The sequence below is a fragment of the Ambystoma mexicanum genome, chromosome 9, assembly GCF_040938575.1.
Source record: "Ambystoma mexicanum isolate Mex_15411 chromosome 9, UKY_AmexF1_1, whole genome shotgun sequence".
NCBI lineage: Eukaryota > Metazoa > Chordata > Amphibia > Caudata > Ambystomatidae > Ambystoma > Ambystoma mexicanum.
This window is the reverse complement of record NC_090931.1, coordinates 1,383,710,683-1,383,729,120: the sequence shown is the minus strand read 5'-3', so window position 1 is coordinate 1,383,729,120 and position 18,438 is coordinate 1,383,710,683. Positions and strand designations below refer to the sequence as shown.

Genomic DNA, 18,438 nt, shown 5'->3' with positions numbered 1-18,438 from the left:
GAAAAAAGGGAGGACAAGCAGGGAAATGCAAGCTGCAGACAAACACATGCAATCTCCTTGTGTGGAGGCAAAGGGCAGGCAAGGGATGCTGGTGTGGGATGAAGGGGATCTGGGTTGTTTGACCGTGGCAGAATGGTTTGTGGCGGAATTGACCGTAGTCAATTTTCGAAGCCAATACAATTTTACCGTGGCCAGACTCACCAAATCTATGTGTTCCCACCCCGCAACAGATCCCCCCCCCCCATGCTCCCCCACTTACCTTTTGCACGTCTGCTGCCTATCCTGGCCCTGCCGAGTCAGTTCCGTCCCTCTAACGTGGGTTGGATCTGATGCAGCAGGGTCCCTTTTAATTTTTTTTTATTTTTCATCCCCTGCATCCAATCTTCAGGAAGCGGGGGACCTCCCTGCATCCTCCCGCATCCCCCAAGATGTAAAAATACAGAACCTGGGAGCAGGGGACATCCCCGCAAACCTTGATTCCCATGTTCGGTATTTATTACCCAATAAATACCCAATTGATTATTGAATCAAAGCGATCACATGGTCTGGCCGAATTCGGTCAGATGTACCATTCGATTCATAATATTCAATCAAATTGGGTAAAAAGGGATGAAGGAGTGATGAGGGCACAGGTGGAGCAGCACATGTACCTTGCACAGGTGCCCAGTGCTACAATACCTTGATTTTTACATTTTACTATGCTGACACAGAAAAATGATCTGGTTCCCTTTCTATGTGACAGACATCATACAAGTCTGTAGAAATGCGGGTGAGACATTGGCGAACACACTAGAACCGGCTCCATCTTTTGTTAGTCAAAAGAGGGAACCACAAGACACAAAATAGAGCTTTCCCAGATATTATACTGCACATCAACAATGAATTTAAGGGGAGACGTTTTGCAGCGAGAATCGGAGACCTACTTGGCAGTGTTGATGAGAGGAGCAACAACTACTGGCACACTGTGGGCATGCGGAAATAAGTCACATTGCAAGTACACTGTCAGGTGGCCAGTGGCTGCAGTGAGTCCAGATCCACTGAAGATCAGTGGGGCATTATGTGGTGGTTGCCAATAGGCGACATGGGCCACCCTGCAACGCAGTCTGGGGAAACACCTGCCCGGTCCTTGGGATGCAGTCTTGCGTGCAGTGGTAAGGGGCACAGAGTTTGGATAAAGCATCAAAAACAACTGAAAATAACGTTTAGGAGAGTCAATAAAAACATAGGAATTAAACTATATCAGGGTGATATTTTCTACAAATTACGCAGTTAAATTACGTGAAAAAGACCAATTTCAAAGGTCTTAAATGACAGTATTTACAATGTAACCTTTGAAAAAGTTTAAGGAAGCTAAATCTCAGGCACGGTATGGGGTAAGTGGTCTTCGCCTGAACAGCTTGAAACACGTGACACGTCCACACAGTGGAACTTAAAAACACGTTTTAAAAAACTTTGAAAATGTGAAGTTGTTAATGTGGTGACAGTAGTAGCATCAATAGGAGTAAGGGGGGGGGGGAATACTCCATGTGTTCAGACACATACACTATACTGCATGACAATGAGTTAAGGCACAGCTTTAGAGTACCAGGGGTGCAGAGGGTCCCCTCGTTTTTACAAATCCATGTAAAATGGATATTTTCTCTTTTTTGAAACATGCTTTACACAGAAATACATGTTTTAGGGCAAATTGTAATATTTGTATACTCCTTATTTTTGCATTGTTTCTATTAATACTGGTTACATTACAATATAAAATTAGATTTGCTACCTCTTCATTTTGACTTGATTTTTACTTGGGGTATCTTTCATGCCACATTTTGACAGAGCAGGTCAGTTCTCATACACTATGCAGATAAAAAGTGCAGTGGATAGTACTTTCCACCGGAGAAACTGAAACATGCTACTTGTGCACGGTCCTATGCGGCATCTGGTTGGCGGTGATGCAGAAAAATGCCCCTCCTGGAGAAGCGCAGTTCCTGCGCTCACTCCTCGCTCCTCCCACAGCTCTGCTGCACCTTCACCCTGCACAGAGGTCCTGAGTTGCTTATTCATGATGGCTGTGTGTCAACACAATCTCGATGGAGGGGTCTCCAGCCCATGAGAGACCCTGCAATTGAGTTTTCAGGTCTCTTCATCTTCCTGGCAATGTCTTGCAGTCAAGCCTCAGCTTCCCTCAAGCATGAATGAGAAGCCAACTGGAATGAGCCTGTGTTCCAGCACGGCCTACATCCTTTCAGAATCTACCGAGGATCACACAGTGCCATGTCATGTTACCAGTACTTCTAGCGTGAGATCCATCCATCAGCGGCCAAAGGGTAGCCTCTTGGTTCTCTCCCTAATATCTATGACAAGGAAGAGTTCATAATGAGGTTTCCTTTAATAAAGGTTCTCCTTTCCCAATAATTCAATCGCTTGCATTAATGATGATCTGCCTGTCGATATAGCCCCCAGCATACTTCAAATAAGTAAAGCGTTGAGGGGAAGGGCCTCTACATCTCCAGTTATTGGGTTCACCTTCATCTCATCTACCACGCAGAGGCATTTGTTAAGTGTAAAATAAAGCAACCCATAAGGTGCTGGTATCCAGTAATGTCGCCGTGCAAAATGGCCACCAGGTGGGGCCATTTCCCTAAAAATGCACCCTCCAGACAATGAAACACTTTCCCCAAATATTCTAGCATTGGGAGGTACAAATATATAATTATACCGCTCTTAGAATATTTGGGGAAAGAATTTTAGGGCTCATGAAAAAGTCGCCTGCCTAGCGACTTTTAAACAGCAACGTTATCACTTGGAACCAGGGTGATAGGACGGCACAGGCTCACGTAAACTGCCTATCAGGAACGTCCCTCTTGAGGATGAATGAGATCCTGCGGGTAGTTTGCAGCCATTTACCTTAACCACTGGGTCGACTGGCTTTGTGGCCCACCTTATGGCTTAGTCTTTCTCCCTCCATCCGACCTGTCTCTATACGGAACTGGTTTTCCCCCTTCATATTTGCGTTTTATTTACGAGTACAGCAAAGTTTGCAAATCTCAAGTCTCTCTGAAGTATGTCCAAGCTATATCAGAGAGTAAAATGCATGCGAGTGGTAATGCACCCGTTCCAGATTAATATCATTACTTACCGTGACATGGTCAGGGATGTAACCCTGTCAAAAGAAGGGTGGTAAAGAGGGAACCTAGTCCATAAACCCACAGCGTGCTTGAACAAGTGCAGGGATATTGATGCCACTGTCGCTGCCACAATACCCAGCACCCGCTGTCCTGGCCACAGCCTGTTTTCCTCATTTTTCAAAACCGCAACTCCCAGAATGCACCAGCGAGCACCCAGGCAAACTCGAACCAGGGACATTTAATTAGGACTAGAAATGTAATGGACTGGTATTTTCCTTCCCAAAACGGATGAGACGGCCAACACCTAAAAAGAGATTTCAGGGGAGGAGGGGGGATATGATATGATCTGGCATTTATGACGCGCCTATACACAAGTGTTTCAAGGCGCGACGAGGAAAGGGGGGGCGAACAAAAGGAGGACAGACAACGATCTTACTAGGCCAGGTGTCATTCAGATCGTGCAAGTGCATGGGAAGGGGGGGGGGGAAGGAAGAGTGCAAGGGGGGAAAGGGAGAGGGGGAAGTGCAGTACATGGGAAGTGGAATAAATAAGATAAATAAAACACATTAAAAACAAAACAGGCAAGTGGAAGGAAGTGCGGACAAAGTGCTGGAAAGGGGACTGAAGGGATACAGAAAAACAGTCCCCAAGTGCAGGGGTTGCCAGGGAGGCAGTGCAGTTGGGCAGTTGACAGGGCCTGGGCCAGAGATCAGAAGGGTGGCCAGGTAACCAGTGCAATTTCAGTTAGGAGTTCAGCAAGGGAGGGGAGGAGAGAAAGCAGAAGCAAAGACGAAGGTGTTGAGGTGTTTCCGGAACCAGAGGTGGTTCTCCTCGAGTTTCAGGAAGGCAGGAAGGCTGTTCCAGAGAGAGGCCCCTGCCGAAGAGAGTGATCTGCCACCAACTCGATGCTTGGAAAAGCGACTTACCCTGAGGGAGTTGGAGGCAGATGAGCGAAGAGCTAGAGAAGGAAGGTATTTAGGAAGAGAGAGTTGAAGGTATTTCGGCCCCAGACCCTAGAAGGCCTTGTGTACAATGCAGAGGGTTTTGAATTTTATCCTTGCAGCCACAGGGAGCCAGTGCAGAGATTTCAGTCTGGGAGAGATATGATCCCTGGGCTTGGGGCCAAGGACAAGCCTCGCAGTCCTGTTCTGGATAAGTTGCAGAGGGCGGAGAGTGGTGGCAGGAAGATTTAGATAGAGGCTGTTACAGTAGAGTCCAGCTTGGAGAGGACCAGGGATCTGGAGACAGTGAGCTTCTGGGGGAAGGATAGGAAAGGAAGAATACCTCTAAGGAGGTGCAGCTGGTAGTGTGACCTCTTAGAGACGTCAGAGATGTGAGGGGAGAAGGAGAGTGCAGAGTCGAAGATGACCCCAAAGTTTTTTGCCTTGCAGGTGGGAGTGGGAGGAGGGCCAAGAGAGGCCGGCCAGAGAGCTGCAGGGAAGGAGGGAGTGGGTGTGCGATGAGTAGAATCTTAGTTTTACTGGCATTAAGGCAGAGGTCGTTGGTGGCGGGTGACATTGAAATCCTCCCCAAACCTAGTTGGGGAAAAAACTCGCAAGCAAATGAGGAGAAATATGTGGAAAACGAACATACAGTGGCACACAGCTGCCACAATTGAAATAGAGATTGAACAGGAGATGAATTCTTAAAGACTTGCAGAGGGAGTCCAACCCCCATGGGGAATAGCTTAGCCAGATATTGGCAAAGTGGAGCATGTGACATGGAGGGCCAACGGAGCCGGGAGGAACACAACAGGCTAGGCTGTACTATAAAAGGCATGAAGGTGTAGAAGGGGTGAAAGATGTTCGGTTGAGGTCAGGAGCAGAGGAGGTGAACCTAGAGACCAACAAGGAGAGTTTACCAGGTGGAGAAGGAGGGGAAGGAGACTGCTGCAGTATACAGAGAGTTCTGAGAGGGTGGCACCAATTGGGTTGTGTGTGTGTTAGGAAGAAACTGAATTGAACGAAGAGAGTAGAAAGGGGGAATTGAGAGTAGAGAGAAAATGGGGAGTTTTGTGAGAGAGACTGTGCGTGTGCGTGAAGGAAGTGAGAGGAAGGAGGCTAAGAAACGTAGAGGTAGGTGTAGTGGTGAGAGCAAGGAGACCAGGAGGGAGTTAGAGGGTGGAGAAAGGAAAGGTGGGATAGAGAGAGTGAGAGAGAGAGAGAGAGCAGTAAGAACAGGGGAAGGAGTGTAGAGAGGGAGAGATGGAGGGAGATTGGTAAGACCTTGAAGTAGAGTATAGGGAGAGGGACGCATGTTGCAGGGTGCAGCTAGGAGAAGTGGGATAGACCAGTAACATCGGAGGAGGGTGTGTGGAGAGGGAGAAACAGAGTGAAAAGTAGATGGTTGTGCGGGAAAAATGAGGAACATCCGTGGAGGTAACCATTTGAAAGGAAAGAGACAGAACCATCAGTCAAAACCCATCAGGGCACTTTAAGGCCTCCTTCGGGTAAGGGACACACACGGAACACAGAGGTCACCTGGCTGCAGTATACAGAGATTGAAGAAGCACTCGGGTGACATAGGGAAGCACGAGCTAGGGAGGTGGGGTAAGCAGCAGGGACCACCTCTAGCCCGAGAACCCCAAATGATTTTGAATTGGAAAAAGAAATTTGTATTTTTTTTTTTTCCTAATAAAAAGCTGAAAAATGGTCCTTGTGCGATTTTAGGAGCAAAGTGCCACATTATGCAAATGCATGTCTTTATACGCCTCTTCAAGAGGGAGGCTCCATTTGTACTGTTCCCCAATGAGCCTTGCTCGCAAGTGCGGTTGCAACGTTAGCGATAATAAACAAACCCATCTGCTGTTCTTTGTCTTGTCCAGGGTGCCATCTTTGTGGCATAAACTAGCGTTTTGTTGCAACGTGATATATCCCCATATGGCAGGGAAATTGGGGCTTTTTAGCAAAGTAATAGCTGTGATATGCATGGCTCCTGTGGCAACCACTGCAGTTGATACCATATGACCAATTTTCATCTGCAACTTTGATTTCCCTTTGATTTCCATATTTGTTTTGAATATGAGTGTCCTAGAAATCTTTAAAGATGGCAAACAATTTGAAAGTATAGGTACAATGATAACATGATGTAACAAAAAAAGCTACTAACAGTATGCTCTTTTGAACGAAATGTTTTATTTTTAATCTCACAACAATGTATTCAATGTATGTGAATTTAATTTGATATACGCGATGCAATCCAGAGTCTTTTGCTCAACTACATGCATTGGGTATGTTTGAAAGTGGTCTCTTATAATTTACAATCAATTCAACAATTGCATAGATATATTTGAGAAAATCGAGTAAGCGATGCCCCTGCGATCATTGAGGACACAGACTGAAAGAACAATAACATACCCATTAAGAACAACATACTTTTAATAAAACAATTGTCAGCACACCCACTAGACCAGCAACTGTTGCAGCTCTTAGCTCATACCTATTGGAACATTTTACTAATAGTACTTTAGAGAATAGGCCAGAGATATTGCATATAATCTACAATAACATCCTAGTTCTTAACCCCGTTGTGTGGTGACGCCAACATGCCTGGCCTCACTTGTTTTGCATAAAATTTTCACCGGGTGCTTATCATTGGGTGTGAAGAATCCCCGATCCAGGTGTGGTTCCAGAAGATATTGATAATAGGACCAGCGTCATTTAAGTCAGACATTGCTTAATACCACATTATTCACAATAGACTGTCGAACAAGAGCTGAAATGCGCAAGGAACTTGCAACACAAAATAGTAGACGTATAACAGTATGACCACAAAGCGGCACTTCTCATTTAAAATACCTTGTATAAGTTATATAGGCTATATTCTTCCCAGAAAGCTCAGAACAGTCTAAGAAGATGCATGCATTACGAATAGCTCATCAGAACGTCGCCACTCCATTTAAGGCATTATTCATAATTTAACATACTTTCGGGGAGCAGGTAGTTACACGGGCTACGGAAGTGTAACCAAGATACGGCGGTACTCAAAGTATGTGCTCTAGCTACACCTTCACAATTGGGACTCAGTGGCCTGGGGTGTACTTATTGGTTGGCCCCGAATCCCTTACTGGTGCAAGGGAGAGTACAAACTATACCAGATCCCTTGATCTTCCTGGGAAGCTTGCAGCTATGGGTGACTCCCAGAGGATGGGACGGCAAAGCAGCATCCAACTATTACTGGACGAAGTGCGTCTTCTGGAAATTCAGAACTCTCCCAAGACCTTGATTAAAGCCACCTTAAGAAACATCAATTTACACAATTAGAATTTGGATGTTTGACATTCTTTGGAAGTAGTTAACAGAAGTTAAGGGCAGTTAATTATTTTGAAATCAAGATCTTTCTGGGCCCTGAAATTATTTAACTTATATTGACGATATGACCAAACAAATAACATTATACATTAAGGGCCTCATCACGAGTTGGGCGGTAGCCCTTAAATGCAGTGGTAACGCTTTTACCAACGAATTTATGGGTTCGCCCAAACACGAGTTGGCAGCGTTTACCTCCAGCTCTAAGCTGGGGGTAAATGCGCAGGAAAAATGATGATTTTTCAGTGCAATTACTGCACGGTAATACCGCCAGCAGTAATTAACGCAAATACAGATAGGCGGCATCCCACTCGGGATACCGCCCAACTCGTGATGAGGTCCTAAGTTTGCAGTTGACTTATTAGCACTTGCCACTCTGGAAGGACAGTGGAGGAGGCCCAGAAGAATAATGATGTCATTCTATGACCCATATTTAGACTTTAGTTCTCTGCCCTTCTTATGGTTTTCTACGTTAATAATTTACCCCAAACTATATAGCTAAGGGGTACTGGGTCAGCTTAGCAAATATATTTTATCACATTTTATGCGACATGGCATTTAAAACGTTGTTCTGCTGAAACGTCATAGTGGAGGACAGTGATGGCCAAAACTGTGATACTGGTAGAAGCTTTGATGGTGAAAGAGGAGCGCGCGGAAAAGCTGAAGCCAGCACGCGGATGCGGACAGAGAAAGAATCATGGGGTCTCCCTACTGTCAGGAAATACCGCCATGTGATCACTTACGAGTTAGCTGCATGCGTCAACCAGGAAGTGACGATGCACACCGACAGTGACGGGGCATAAGAGATGCGCAAAGTATGGAGCCCGTCAACGAAAACAATGACCATACAAGTATACACAGCAAGATGACCTCAATCTGGTTGAAAAAACATTCAGTGTAAGAGATCAAAAAGCTCAGCTTTATCCAGGTTCTCCAACAGAATCCAAGAATGTGCAAGTGCTACAGAGGCCAATCCATCAAGAGGTCCTGGAATCATTAGGCACTGCCATTTGCTCCAAAGCATTGGTATCATGCAATGAACACAGTGGTTTACATTGTGTAGTGTAGTATTTTCCAAATATTGGCTTACCCCAGGCAGACTGATGATGTGTATTATCCCACCTCGATGATCGCGGAGTGCGTCGATGCGATTCATTCTTTTGTCAATGGGACGGATAGCCATATAAGAATTCCACCATTCCTGGGAGGAAACTCCTGGTCATCACCAGCGCTGCCGGGGTTATGGCTGAAAATGGGCAATGCGGGTGTTGCAATCGCTTTGTACAAGGGATAAGACTGCCATCATATGTTGTCCACTGAAGACGATGTTTAAAATTGTTGAAGCTAATGATGACTTAAATGGCCTGAAGGATGTGTACTCTGCTCAAGATCACTGGGTCATTGATAAAGTGTGATGGCTGTCCCAACAATACATATCACTTTGACTGCGCATATATGGGGTAGTTTAGCTAATGAACGCTTGAAAAGCTACTGAAAAAAACCAGAAGGCATATAACGTGAAATGAGCACAATTGGGGGGGGGGGGGGGGCAGAGAGCCTCCGAGCTAATCAGGCTAGCTCAGAATACAGGGTTTACCTCATGGTTATCCCTACATTCCGAGACCCCCGAGTAGTGCAAGGCCACCATTTTCCCTGCCGGACAACAGCTAAGAGAGCCAGCGCACCATTTCCACTCAACACATTGCATCTCCCTGCCAACTCCCACCTACCCCCAACCTCAACCCCTGCCCCATTTACCTGCAGCTGCCTCATCCCTGCCCGGCGCCTGGAACACTCAGCGTTGTGGTGCTTGTTCTCCGCGACAATGGCCGTCATGGAAAGGGAGAATGGGCTACGTGTAGTTCCCTTCCCCGTTAACCATGGCAGCCCTGTAGTTTTGTATTTATGAATGTAAGTTACGGAATGGCAACCATGCTTTAAAATAAATATATTAGCAACCTGGTAAGCATGCTGGGATGCAAAAAGCCCCTCTGTGTGAGGGCATTACTAGGTCAGTAATGCCCCGGAGCTTACGGTAAGGCTGGGGGGACTGGGCATTCCCTAACCCGGTAATACCTCTGCACATGAGGGTTTATTGCATTAAATATACCTCAAAAGAGAAGAAAGACAGTAGCACTGAGGCTTGTTCACAGTTGCCGGCTTGTGAATGGACAAGATGTCAGTATAAAGACATATCATGCAAAACAATTCACAAAATATAGGCACCAAGTAGGGTGGAGTACTTCGCTAAGAGCACCGTTTCCCCAAGTCGATACTCTGCCAGCTTTTTGAGAATATCATTTGCAAGAACAGAACTTTTCAACATGGCCTTCATAGTTATAAAAAAACAAACACACCATCACAATCAACACTTCCTATCACAAATATTTTAGAAAACATCGTTTTTGTTGGTTGCAAACGTTGCCTAGGTTGTTGGAAACAACTGAAATAAGTATTTTACATTTTTAATTTGAGGTGAAAAACAAAATCTCAAAACATTAATTTTGCAGCAAGTGCATTCAAGGCCGCTAGGCGCATTGGGACATTCCATCATTGGCTGAAATGGGCCACAAGTACTGATCATGTGCACATCATTTGGTTACAGGCACATTTTTTGCAGGATTCTGTATCCTGTACTTGGTAGTGACGACATTTTGAAAGCCTTTTTCAATTTCTGCACATGGCTGACATTCAAGCCGTCGACGGCTTTTTTCCATTCCTCTTTTGACAAATGCTTTTCTGGCGAACAAAATACATTTCCAAACCCTAAATGAACCCAACATGTTCTTCCACAAAAACATCCCAGCTTATTTGCTTGATGTAGTGTTTCGAATGCAGAGCCGCTACAAGCAAAACACATCTCTGCGGATATTCCTTCACATTTCTTATGGACCTGGGCATTCAGATGAAATATTCCTTCTTGCTCTCCTCCATGTCTTCCAGGAGCGAGGGGTCATTTTTCAAGGCGTCGTCGGCGTTCTCGGAATGCTCGGTACCCTTGGCTTCGTTGGTTTGGTAGGTGCCCTTGTGTCGGTACATGTATCGCACAATCACCACCAGCAGGCAGACCAGGACCACAATCATGGCGGCAATGACACCTAGGGGGAAGAAGCAGTCATGAGATGTCAGAAACCAGGGGGAATTACTATGTTGACAATCAGGAACAGTTCTGCTACTTGATGGAAGAGCAAGGAAGAATTGGTTAGGTCCAGGAGCTTTAGGCAATACTCCTACACCGCAAGTGCTTCATTATCATGGCACACTTGGAAAGTACACTTGAAGCTGCATATTATGGCTATGTGAAGCAGTTCCAAACATTGTATGTAAAAGGATGGTCACCTTAGCAACACTTCAACATCCTTAATCTACAAAACGATGTAGTCCTCTTTGGGTGGGAAATACATGTCTTCCACTTTATTTTAGAGTGTAGCATCCATCAAGCAAAACTCAAAAGTTCGGAGACATAGGTACTGTTGAGAGGCAGATGAATACGTCATCCATAGCTTCTGCCCCTCCCCAATATCGCACAGGTGAGAAATGTTACTCACTAAGGCAACCGTACCGCCCATATCCCAGCCAGGTACAGCAGGAGATGGACACAATCTAAGCTGAAGATGGCGGATGTAAATAAACTAACAGTGTAACAATACATGAGCATGCATTAGACACAAAGCAAATGTTAACTCAACACGAAGAACACACACATTAGGTAATATATGCGTTTATACATGAAGAATATTAGCATAGCATCCATAAGACATGAAGAATACTGACATAAGCAATGTATAACCTTAAATACGTCATGAACTACACGCGAAAATAGCTCACTAACATAGAAATGAAAGTGTAATGGGCAGCCATCTTTACCAAAATGGAAGCCGCAGCATTCTTTTAAAAATATCAAGGCCTCAAAGTTTCAGGAAAACTCAAGATGCTGAAATCATAGAAATACAGATCTGTGAAGAGCTCAGGCAGTAGCCGGCATTCGTTACAGTGCAATAAGGGAGAGTCATAACGTTGCAGAGAAGGCATGAGATAGTAATTCCCTAGATGCCGAAGTATACTCCCAGATGAATTAAAGTTTAGAAGAGCACAACAGACCATTGTAGCCAGGTGCACGCAAACTATAAGCCAAGAGAAGTCCACGCAGAATAACTCAATAGTGTCCCAAGTGGTAAAAGAAACCATAACACTCACATTAATATTAGCTAAACTCCTAATAAATGCAGCGTAAAATAATTCCAACCATGGTCCCATCACATGTGACCCATATTTGGCAAACACTGTATATTCGTTGGAAACCAAGGCAGATAGGACACCTGTTGTACAGCCTACACATACACCCAGACATGACACATTGCACAAAGCTAAGTACAAAGACATCACTTTGGCTCATGGCCTAGGAATAAGGGATGGTATCTTTTTTAATTGAATGGAAAGCATCCTGTGGACCTCTCTCCCCCTGCTCCCGTCTGGCTCATGTCTTGACGACCTGTCAATTGTCCAAGGTTGGTTAGCAGAAGGCAAACTAATTAGATTCCCTTGTGCGAGGCTGCCCAACAAGTTATAAGCCAACCAATAAGAGATGATGTATTTTTATTTTTATCAAGTGGTCCCAGGTGGAGCCATCAGATTGTTATAACCCAATGAAATGTTTTATACTTCTAGAGTCCATTTGTAGCCAATTCCCTTAACCAATCCCCAGTCCCCGTAGGTTGTGTACCACGATAACGTCAGCAATGATGAGTTTTGAGGATTTAATCCATTGTTTTGTATTTAATTATTTGAGATTTTAATGCTTGTATGCTGTCCCTGTTTTTTTTTTAGATGACAATGAAGCTGGATTTTGCCTTGGACTGTGTCTACTTCCGTTATTGAGTCTAGCTTGAACCGACTCCAGATCCTCTGGGTAACTCAGGACTTTCCTGGACCATCTTAACAGTACTTATTCATGAACAATGCCAATTCTTCTGCCACAATGGCCAGAATATGCATAAAGGTGTCAATGCAATGTAAGTGGTTTTCTTATATAGTTCCCCGCTGTCACTGTTGGTGGCCTCACTGCACATGCCTCTGTAAGAAAAAAAGGAGGAGGGGGGTGTAATTAGTGGACATTGGGAGAGCAGATTCGAAACCTGTGGTGTTGATGGATGCAGGTTGGAAGTACCCACTTTGTGTGCTAACCTGCTTTCTATGGGTTCGGCGGAGAATCTAGGGAGTATGCTATTCATAGGGAAGAAGAACAAGTTACTCTCTTACCTGGTAACTTTCTTTCGATGGGATGGTCCGACGACATATTCCATATCTACGACAGTAATCACCACAGCTGTGCTGCTTCAGAAAATCTTTTCAGTGTCTGCGTCCTGCGTCGAGGACGTCGATACACAGTCCTCGAGGACCTCCTCCGACGGCCGACGTCACCAGATGTTATAAGTAGGACGCACGACGCCACTAGCCTCAGTTGTAGTTTTTTCCCCAGAACGTGTGGCACCAATCGTCTGCCAGTATGACCACAGAAAGCCTTGCGGAAACGTAAGCAGCAATCACATAAGAAATTCTGTAGCGGGGAAGGCAGGGAGGGAGCTATATGGAATACGTCGTCGGACCATCCCATCGAAAGAACCTTACCAGGTAAGAGAGTAACTTGTTCTTCGAGGGGATTGGGTCCCCGACGTATTGCATATCTATGACAGACTCCCAAAGCAGTACCAGCGTAAGGAGGTGGGAAAAACAATTTAGAAGATAGAAATTTAGAATGCCCAATCAAATTGCAGAGTAAAGGACCGCCTTGCAAAAGGCCAGATCCTGCCCACGGATACAATCGAGGAAGTAGTGACGTACAAAAGTATGGACCGAAGCCCAGGTGGCTGCATCACAGATGTTACGAATAGGAACACCCCTCTGCAGTGCAGTAGAGGCAGCCATACCCCTGGTAGAATGGGCCCGCAAGCCTATCGGAGGGTCCATACCAGCCCAGCGGTAACATTCAGAAATTGCCAGGATAATCCATCGAGACAAAGTCTGCTTCGTCCAAGCGTTGTAGGATTTACTTTTTTTGCAGGTAATGCCTTTAGTCCCTGCAAAAAGTTTTCCTTCCCAGCAAATGTATATATAACACACGTAACTATAATTGGCTATTTATAACTCGCCTAATACCGAAAAGGTATCTAATCACGGACCTGGGATTCAAACCCGTATTGCTCTGGGCAGTCTTGCTCCCAAGGCGAGCGCGTTCCCACTGAACTATACTACCTGTGCATACATACCTTCGCTTTTCTATGTTACACTGCAAATGTTGGCCATATTGATCAATACAGTGCTGTTCAGCAAAGCATTGAGGTGTATTAACGTACATTACATATAGCAACAAGAAGCAGGACTATGTCAAAATTGTCAAAAAGCAGGGGACTTTATCTCGAGTGTAGTCAAGCCTTAAAAGTAGTGCAACCGAGGCCACCAGGGGGCGCGGGCAGGATGGACGCCTGAACGTCGAGCTCCGCACCCAGCCCCGGGTGAATCACGATTTACCGGCGAAACGAGGGTCCCATGCACTACGCGACCCCCACCAAAAGACGTTGGAGCCTGTAGCCCCCACCTGGACCCAACTTTGGTCCCGATCCGACGCTCCTGTGCGGAGTTACACGGACCGAGGCAATACCAGCTGCCCCTCCCCCACGACCTGGTGCGGAGTAGCGCAGGAAGCAGCACGAGCCGCGCCGCCCACGAATAGGCCCGAGAGGGTGGGCCTACGGCGCTTCCTCCCCTGGACATCTTCCGCGGCCCACTGCTTGGCCCAGGGCCCCGACCTGAAGAAAATCGGCCACCCACCCAGGGAGCACGCGCCCGGCGCCTCTGGTGCTCGAGGCCCGGCCCGACCCGGAGAGGACCATCCTCCGGACCGGGGAGCAACAGTACTGCACGGGGGCCGACGTGGGAGCGCACCGCCCCCCTGCCACCATAGCATTTGCCGAGATGGCCCGCTGCGCTCGGGGGCCCTACGCCTAACGGGACTCGCCCGGCCACAGGGAGGCCCGAGTCCACCGGCCTCTTCCACGGCCTCAGAACTCGATCTATTGAGGGCCACCCGCACGCCGACGGGGCCGGAACGGGGGTACTGGGGACGCCGAGGACTGCGTGGAACATATCGACAGCCGTGTACGACCTCGGGGACCCCCCCAGTTGTCTTGCCGGAAACCCGCCACTAAAGGGCCAACTCAACCACCCCTTCCCGGCTCCCCAGTCGACGAAAAGGCGGCGCCCGCCGAGAACTGGCCGGCACGAACCCCTCATGAACTGGAAAGAGAACTTGCAGAAATACCAGTTTGTTGCCAAAGAAAGTACCATGGCCACCGGTAGCCCCACTGCCCCACCCCCAGATCTGGGGGCTATCCAGAACAACATTCAAACGATTCTGGAGGAGATACGAGGTATGAGGACAGACATGGGGGCCAAACTGGCCGACCTCACCACCAAAGTCACCACCCTAGAAGACCGCGTGGAGGGTGTCGAGAATAATCAACTTTCGGTAACACTCCTCGAAACCCAAATGGACATGAGACTCCGAGATATGGAAAGGCGTGAAGAAGAGCTTCGGCTTAAGGTTGATGACATGGAAAATAGGGAGAGGAGGAACAACCTTCGAATCTTTGGCCTGGTGGAATCTGAGGGCGAGTCCACACAAGGACTTGAAGGCAAAGTGCACGATATCATGAGGATCGCCCTGGGAACAGAGGACGTGGGGGCGATCAACTTCGACAGGGTGCACCGAGCAGGGGGGGGAGGCAGAGGCCCACGCTCGGTCCTGGTTCGGCTGCACTACTACAGGGACAAGGTCAGAATCCTGGAGAAGGCGAGATATCTTGGCACCATACAGTACGGCGACTCGAAGGTATCCATCTTTCAAGACCTATCGGCCCTAACCCTGTCAATGAGGAGGAAATGCGGCACACTTACAAGATGGTTGCAGGGAAAAGGGGTCCGATATCGGTGGGGTCACCCCTTCTACTTGGAGTTTGAGTGGCTAGGTGAGAAACACCACCTGGTGTCGGAGGAGGACATACGGAGAGCCACGGATGATCTGGCGAGCGACCAGGCGGGCCACTCGGGCGCCCAGGAGGGAGGACCACGGGACCCCCCTAGGGGTCCCGACGGCCTAGGAAATCACAGCGGGAAATCTAAGGTCAAGGGGGCCCGAAAGTTTCGGAAAACCAGGCACCCGTCGATGAACCCGGAAAACCACCCAAACTCATGAAAATGACGTTCGATTGGAGGTGGAGAAAATCACGAGGTGAGAGATGATTCAGGGTGCGGGCGCAGGAGGCCCTGGGCCCACGAACTGCCTTGAATGGACACCGCGGCGGCGCTGCGTTTGGCCCGCCGGACTATGGGTCGGCAGACCATTATGTTAAAAAGTTAACTGTTTATTTGTGTTGCCCCGCGTTTGGGTTTCGGGTTGTGGGTTGATGGCCTGGGGGGGGGCTCCGGGTCCCTGATTTCTATCCTGGTTAAGTGCACCGAAGGCCTGCAGGGGCCGACCTGAATCGAATTTGCGATCTGGGACTCTCCAGACACACGAAAACCCCGGGGCTGGCGTTGGAGTCCTTGGTGGTTCGTTGACCGGCCCCAACATATGTTGGGGAAAGTGGACGACCGCCTTAAGTTTCAAGGGAGGGGTGGGGAGAGGGAGGGCACGGGGAGGGGGGTCAGTAACAAGGGGGTAGGGGGTAGGAGGGACAACGGGGTAGTTAGAGGGGCTCAGGGGGAAATTCAGTTCAGACCGCAGGAATACGCTTGGCAAGGGGCGCTAAAATTCAATCACCACGAGGGGTTCAGAATACACACACGGAATGATGACAACGATTGAAGGGAAGGTGGGCACGTTAAATGTCAAGGGTCTAAACTCTCAAAATAAAAGATCCCTCACGGGTAACATGTTCCGAAAACAACACCCGACGGTCCTATTCCAACAGGAAACGCATTACAAGCGCGGGAGAGAATCCAGAATCAAGGGGAAAGATATCGGCAGCAACTACTGGGCTTCACATCCGACCTCTAAGAAGGAAGGGGTGGGCATTCTCCTGGGAAGAGCTCTCCAACTCACGGGGGTGGAAACCAAGAGGGGGTTTGGGGGTCGATTTCTAGGTGTGAAGGGGCTTTGCGAGGGGCAACGAGTCACTTTCGCCACTGTATACGCGCCCAACTCGGGCCAGGTAGAGTTCCTCACACGGATCTTTGGCGTCATGGATGAATGGGCCGAGGGGGCCATGATTCTCGGTGGTGATTTTAATCTCATAGCCGACCCCCAACTGGATTGGTGGTCCGCCAGAGGTGGGGCACCCAAGGGGATCACTAGGGACAACCTGGCTTTGCAAAACCTCCTGAGGGATCACTACTGGGTAGACGTTTGGCGCAAGGCGTACCCGGCCCAGGGTGGTTACACATTCTTTTCTCCCCCGCACTGCACCTACACCAGAATCGACCTTCTGCTGGCCTCAGAGGAGGGAGATGGGGCGGTGACCCAACCAAAAGTCGAGACCATAACGTGGTCGGACCACAAACTACTTATAGCTAACTGGTCCCTGCCCATCGCCCCGAGATCGGCTCGATGGCGGTGTAACGACACGCTCCTTAGGGATCCAGTATTCCGTGATTTCATGAAGCAAGAAATGCTGGCCTACTTCGAGACAAACGACACCGGGGAGATGGACATGTCCACGGTATGGGAAGCGGGGAAGGCCACCTTCAGAGGCCTCCTCATAGCGGAGGGCTCGAGGCGTAAAAGAGAGAGGGGCCTGATCGAGAGCAGACTCCGAGAGGAGCTACAGATCTTGCGGGCCAGACTGGGCGTCCCGGGGGTGGACCGGAGGGCACTATTAGACGAGATGCAGGGCAAAAGACAGGAGCTCCATACGGTTCTCATAGGGGAGGTGGTTAAGAGGATGCGATATACCAAACAGAGATACTATGAACAGGGCGACAGGGTAGGCACTCTACTGGCACAAAGGTCGAGGGGGTGTAGAGCGGAGAGAGGGATTACCCGGTTAACCGACGAGGAAGGCAGAGTTCATGGGAACCGACAGGAAGTGACGGAATGTTTTGCTGATTACTACAGCAAACTCTATTCCAGGCAAGCGGGCGAATCTCGGGGGGATATGGCCTCCTACCTGGCAGAACACCCCCTCCCCAAACTGACCGACCAAGACTTAGAGGCCCTCGAGGGGGAAATCCTAGAAGAGGAGGTGGAGGGAGCCATTAAGAGACTGAAGGCCGGAAAGGCTCCGGGCCTTGACGGCTACACAGCGGATTTTTATAAACAGACCCAATCCACCCTAGTGAAGCCCCTGACCAAATTGTTTAACCAAATTAGGGGCAACGACACAATCCCACCGACTTTTTTACAGGCCCTCATCACCGTCATACCCAAACCTGGTAAAGACCGGGCGGATTGCGGGTCCTACAGACCCATTTCACTTCTCAACTTAGACGCCAAGATCTTTGCTAGGATCCTGGCCTCCAGGTTGGAAAACTCCCTCCCACGCCTGATACATCCAGATCAGGCGGGATTCGTCCTTAATAGACAGGGTTCCGATAATCTAAGGAAGACACTTCATGTACTAGCCACAACCGAGGCCAGGAACGAGGGCACTCTCCTACTGGCTCTCGACGCGGAGAAGGCCTTTGACAGGGTCAGCTGGGCTTTCATGAGGGAGGTTCTCATGTCGGTGGGGATGGGTCCAAGGTGGTTGGGATGGATATCTGCGCTCTACTCCTCCCCCTCGGCCAGAGTGGTGGCAAACGGGATTGAATCTAGAGAATTCCCCCTTGAACGTGGTACGAGGCAGGGATGCCCCCTGTCTCCGTTAATCTACGCATTGGTGATGGAACCGTGGGCAATCTCGATACGCAATGACATGGCCATCAGTGGTATACAGATGGGGGATATGCACTGCAAAATCTGCCTCTTTGCGGATGACTCGCTGCTCTATGTTACCAGACCGTCCCAAACAATCCCTCGG

General features: G+C 48.3%; 1 protein-coding gene across 1 annotated transcript in view; it reads right to left on the bottom strand.

Moving 5' to 3' along the window:
- Nucleotides 1–9,825: 9,825 nt before the first annotated feature.
- The window catches only part of LOC138489133 (glycophorin-C-like), a 246,187-nt gene continuing 237,574 nt past the window's right edge, over nt 9,826–18,438 (bottom strand). Inside the window, exon 3 of the mRNA XM_069616768.1 lies at nt 9,826–10,521. Within this exon, the coding sequence (XP_069472869.1) occupies nt 10,325–10,521 (197 nt within the window). The 3' untranslated portion in view covers nt 9,826–10,324. The remainder of the gene's footprint in view (nt 10,522–18,438) is intronic.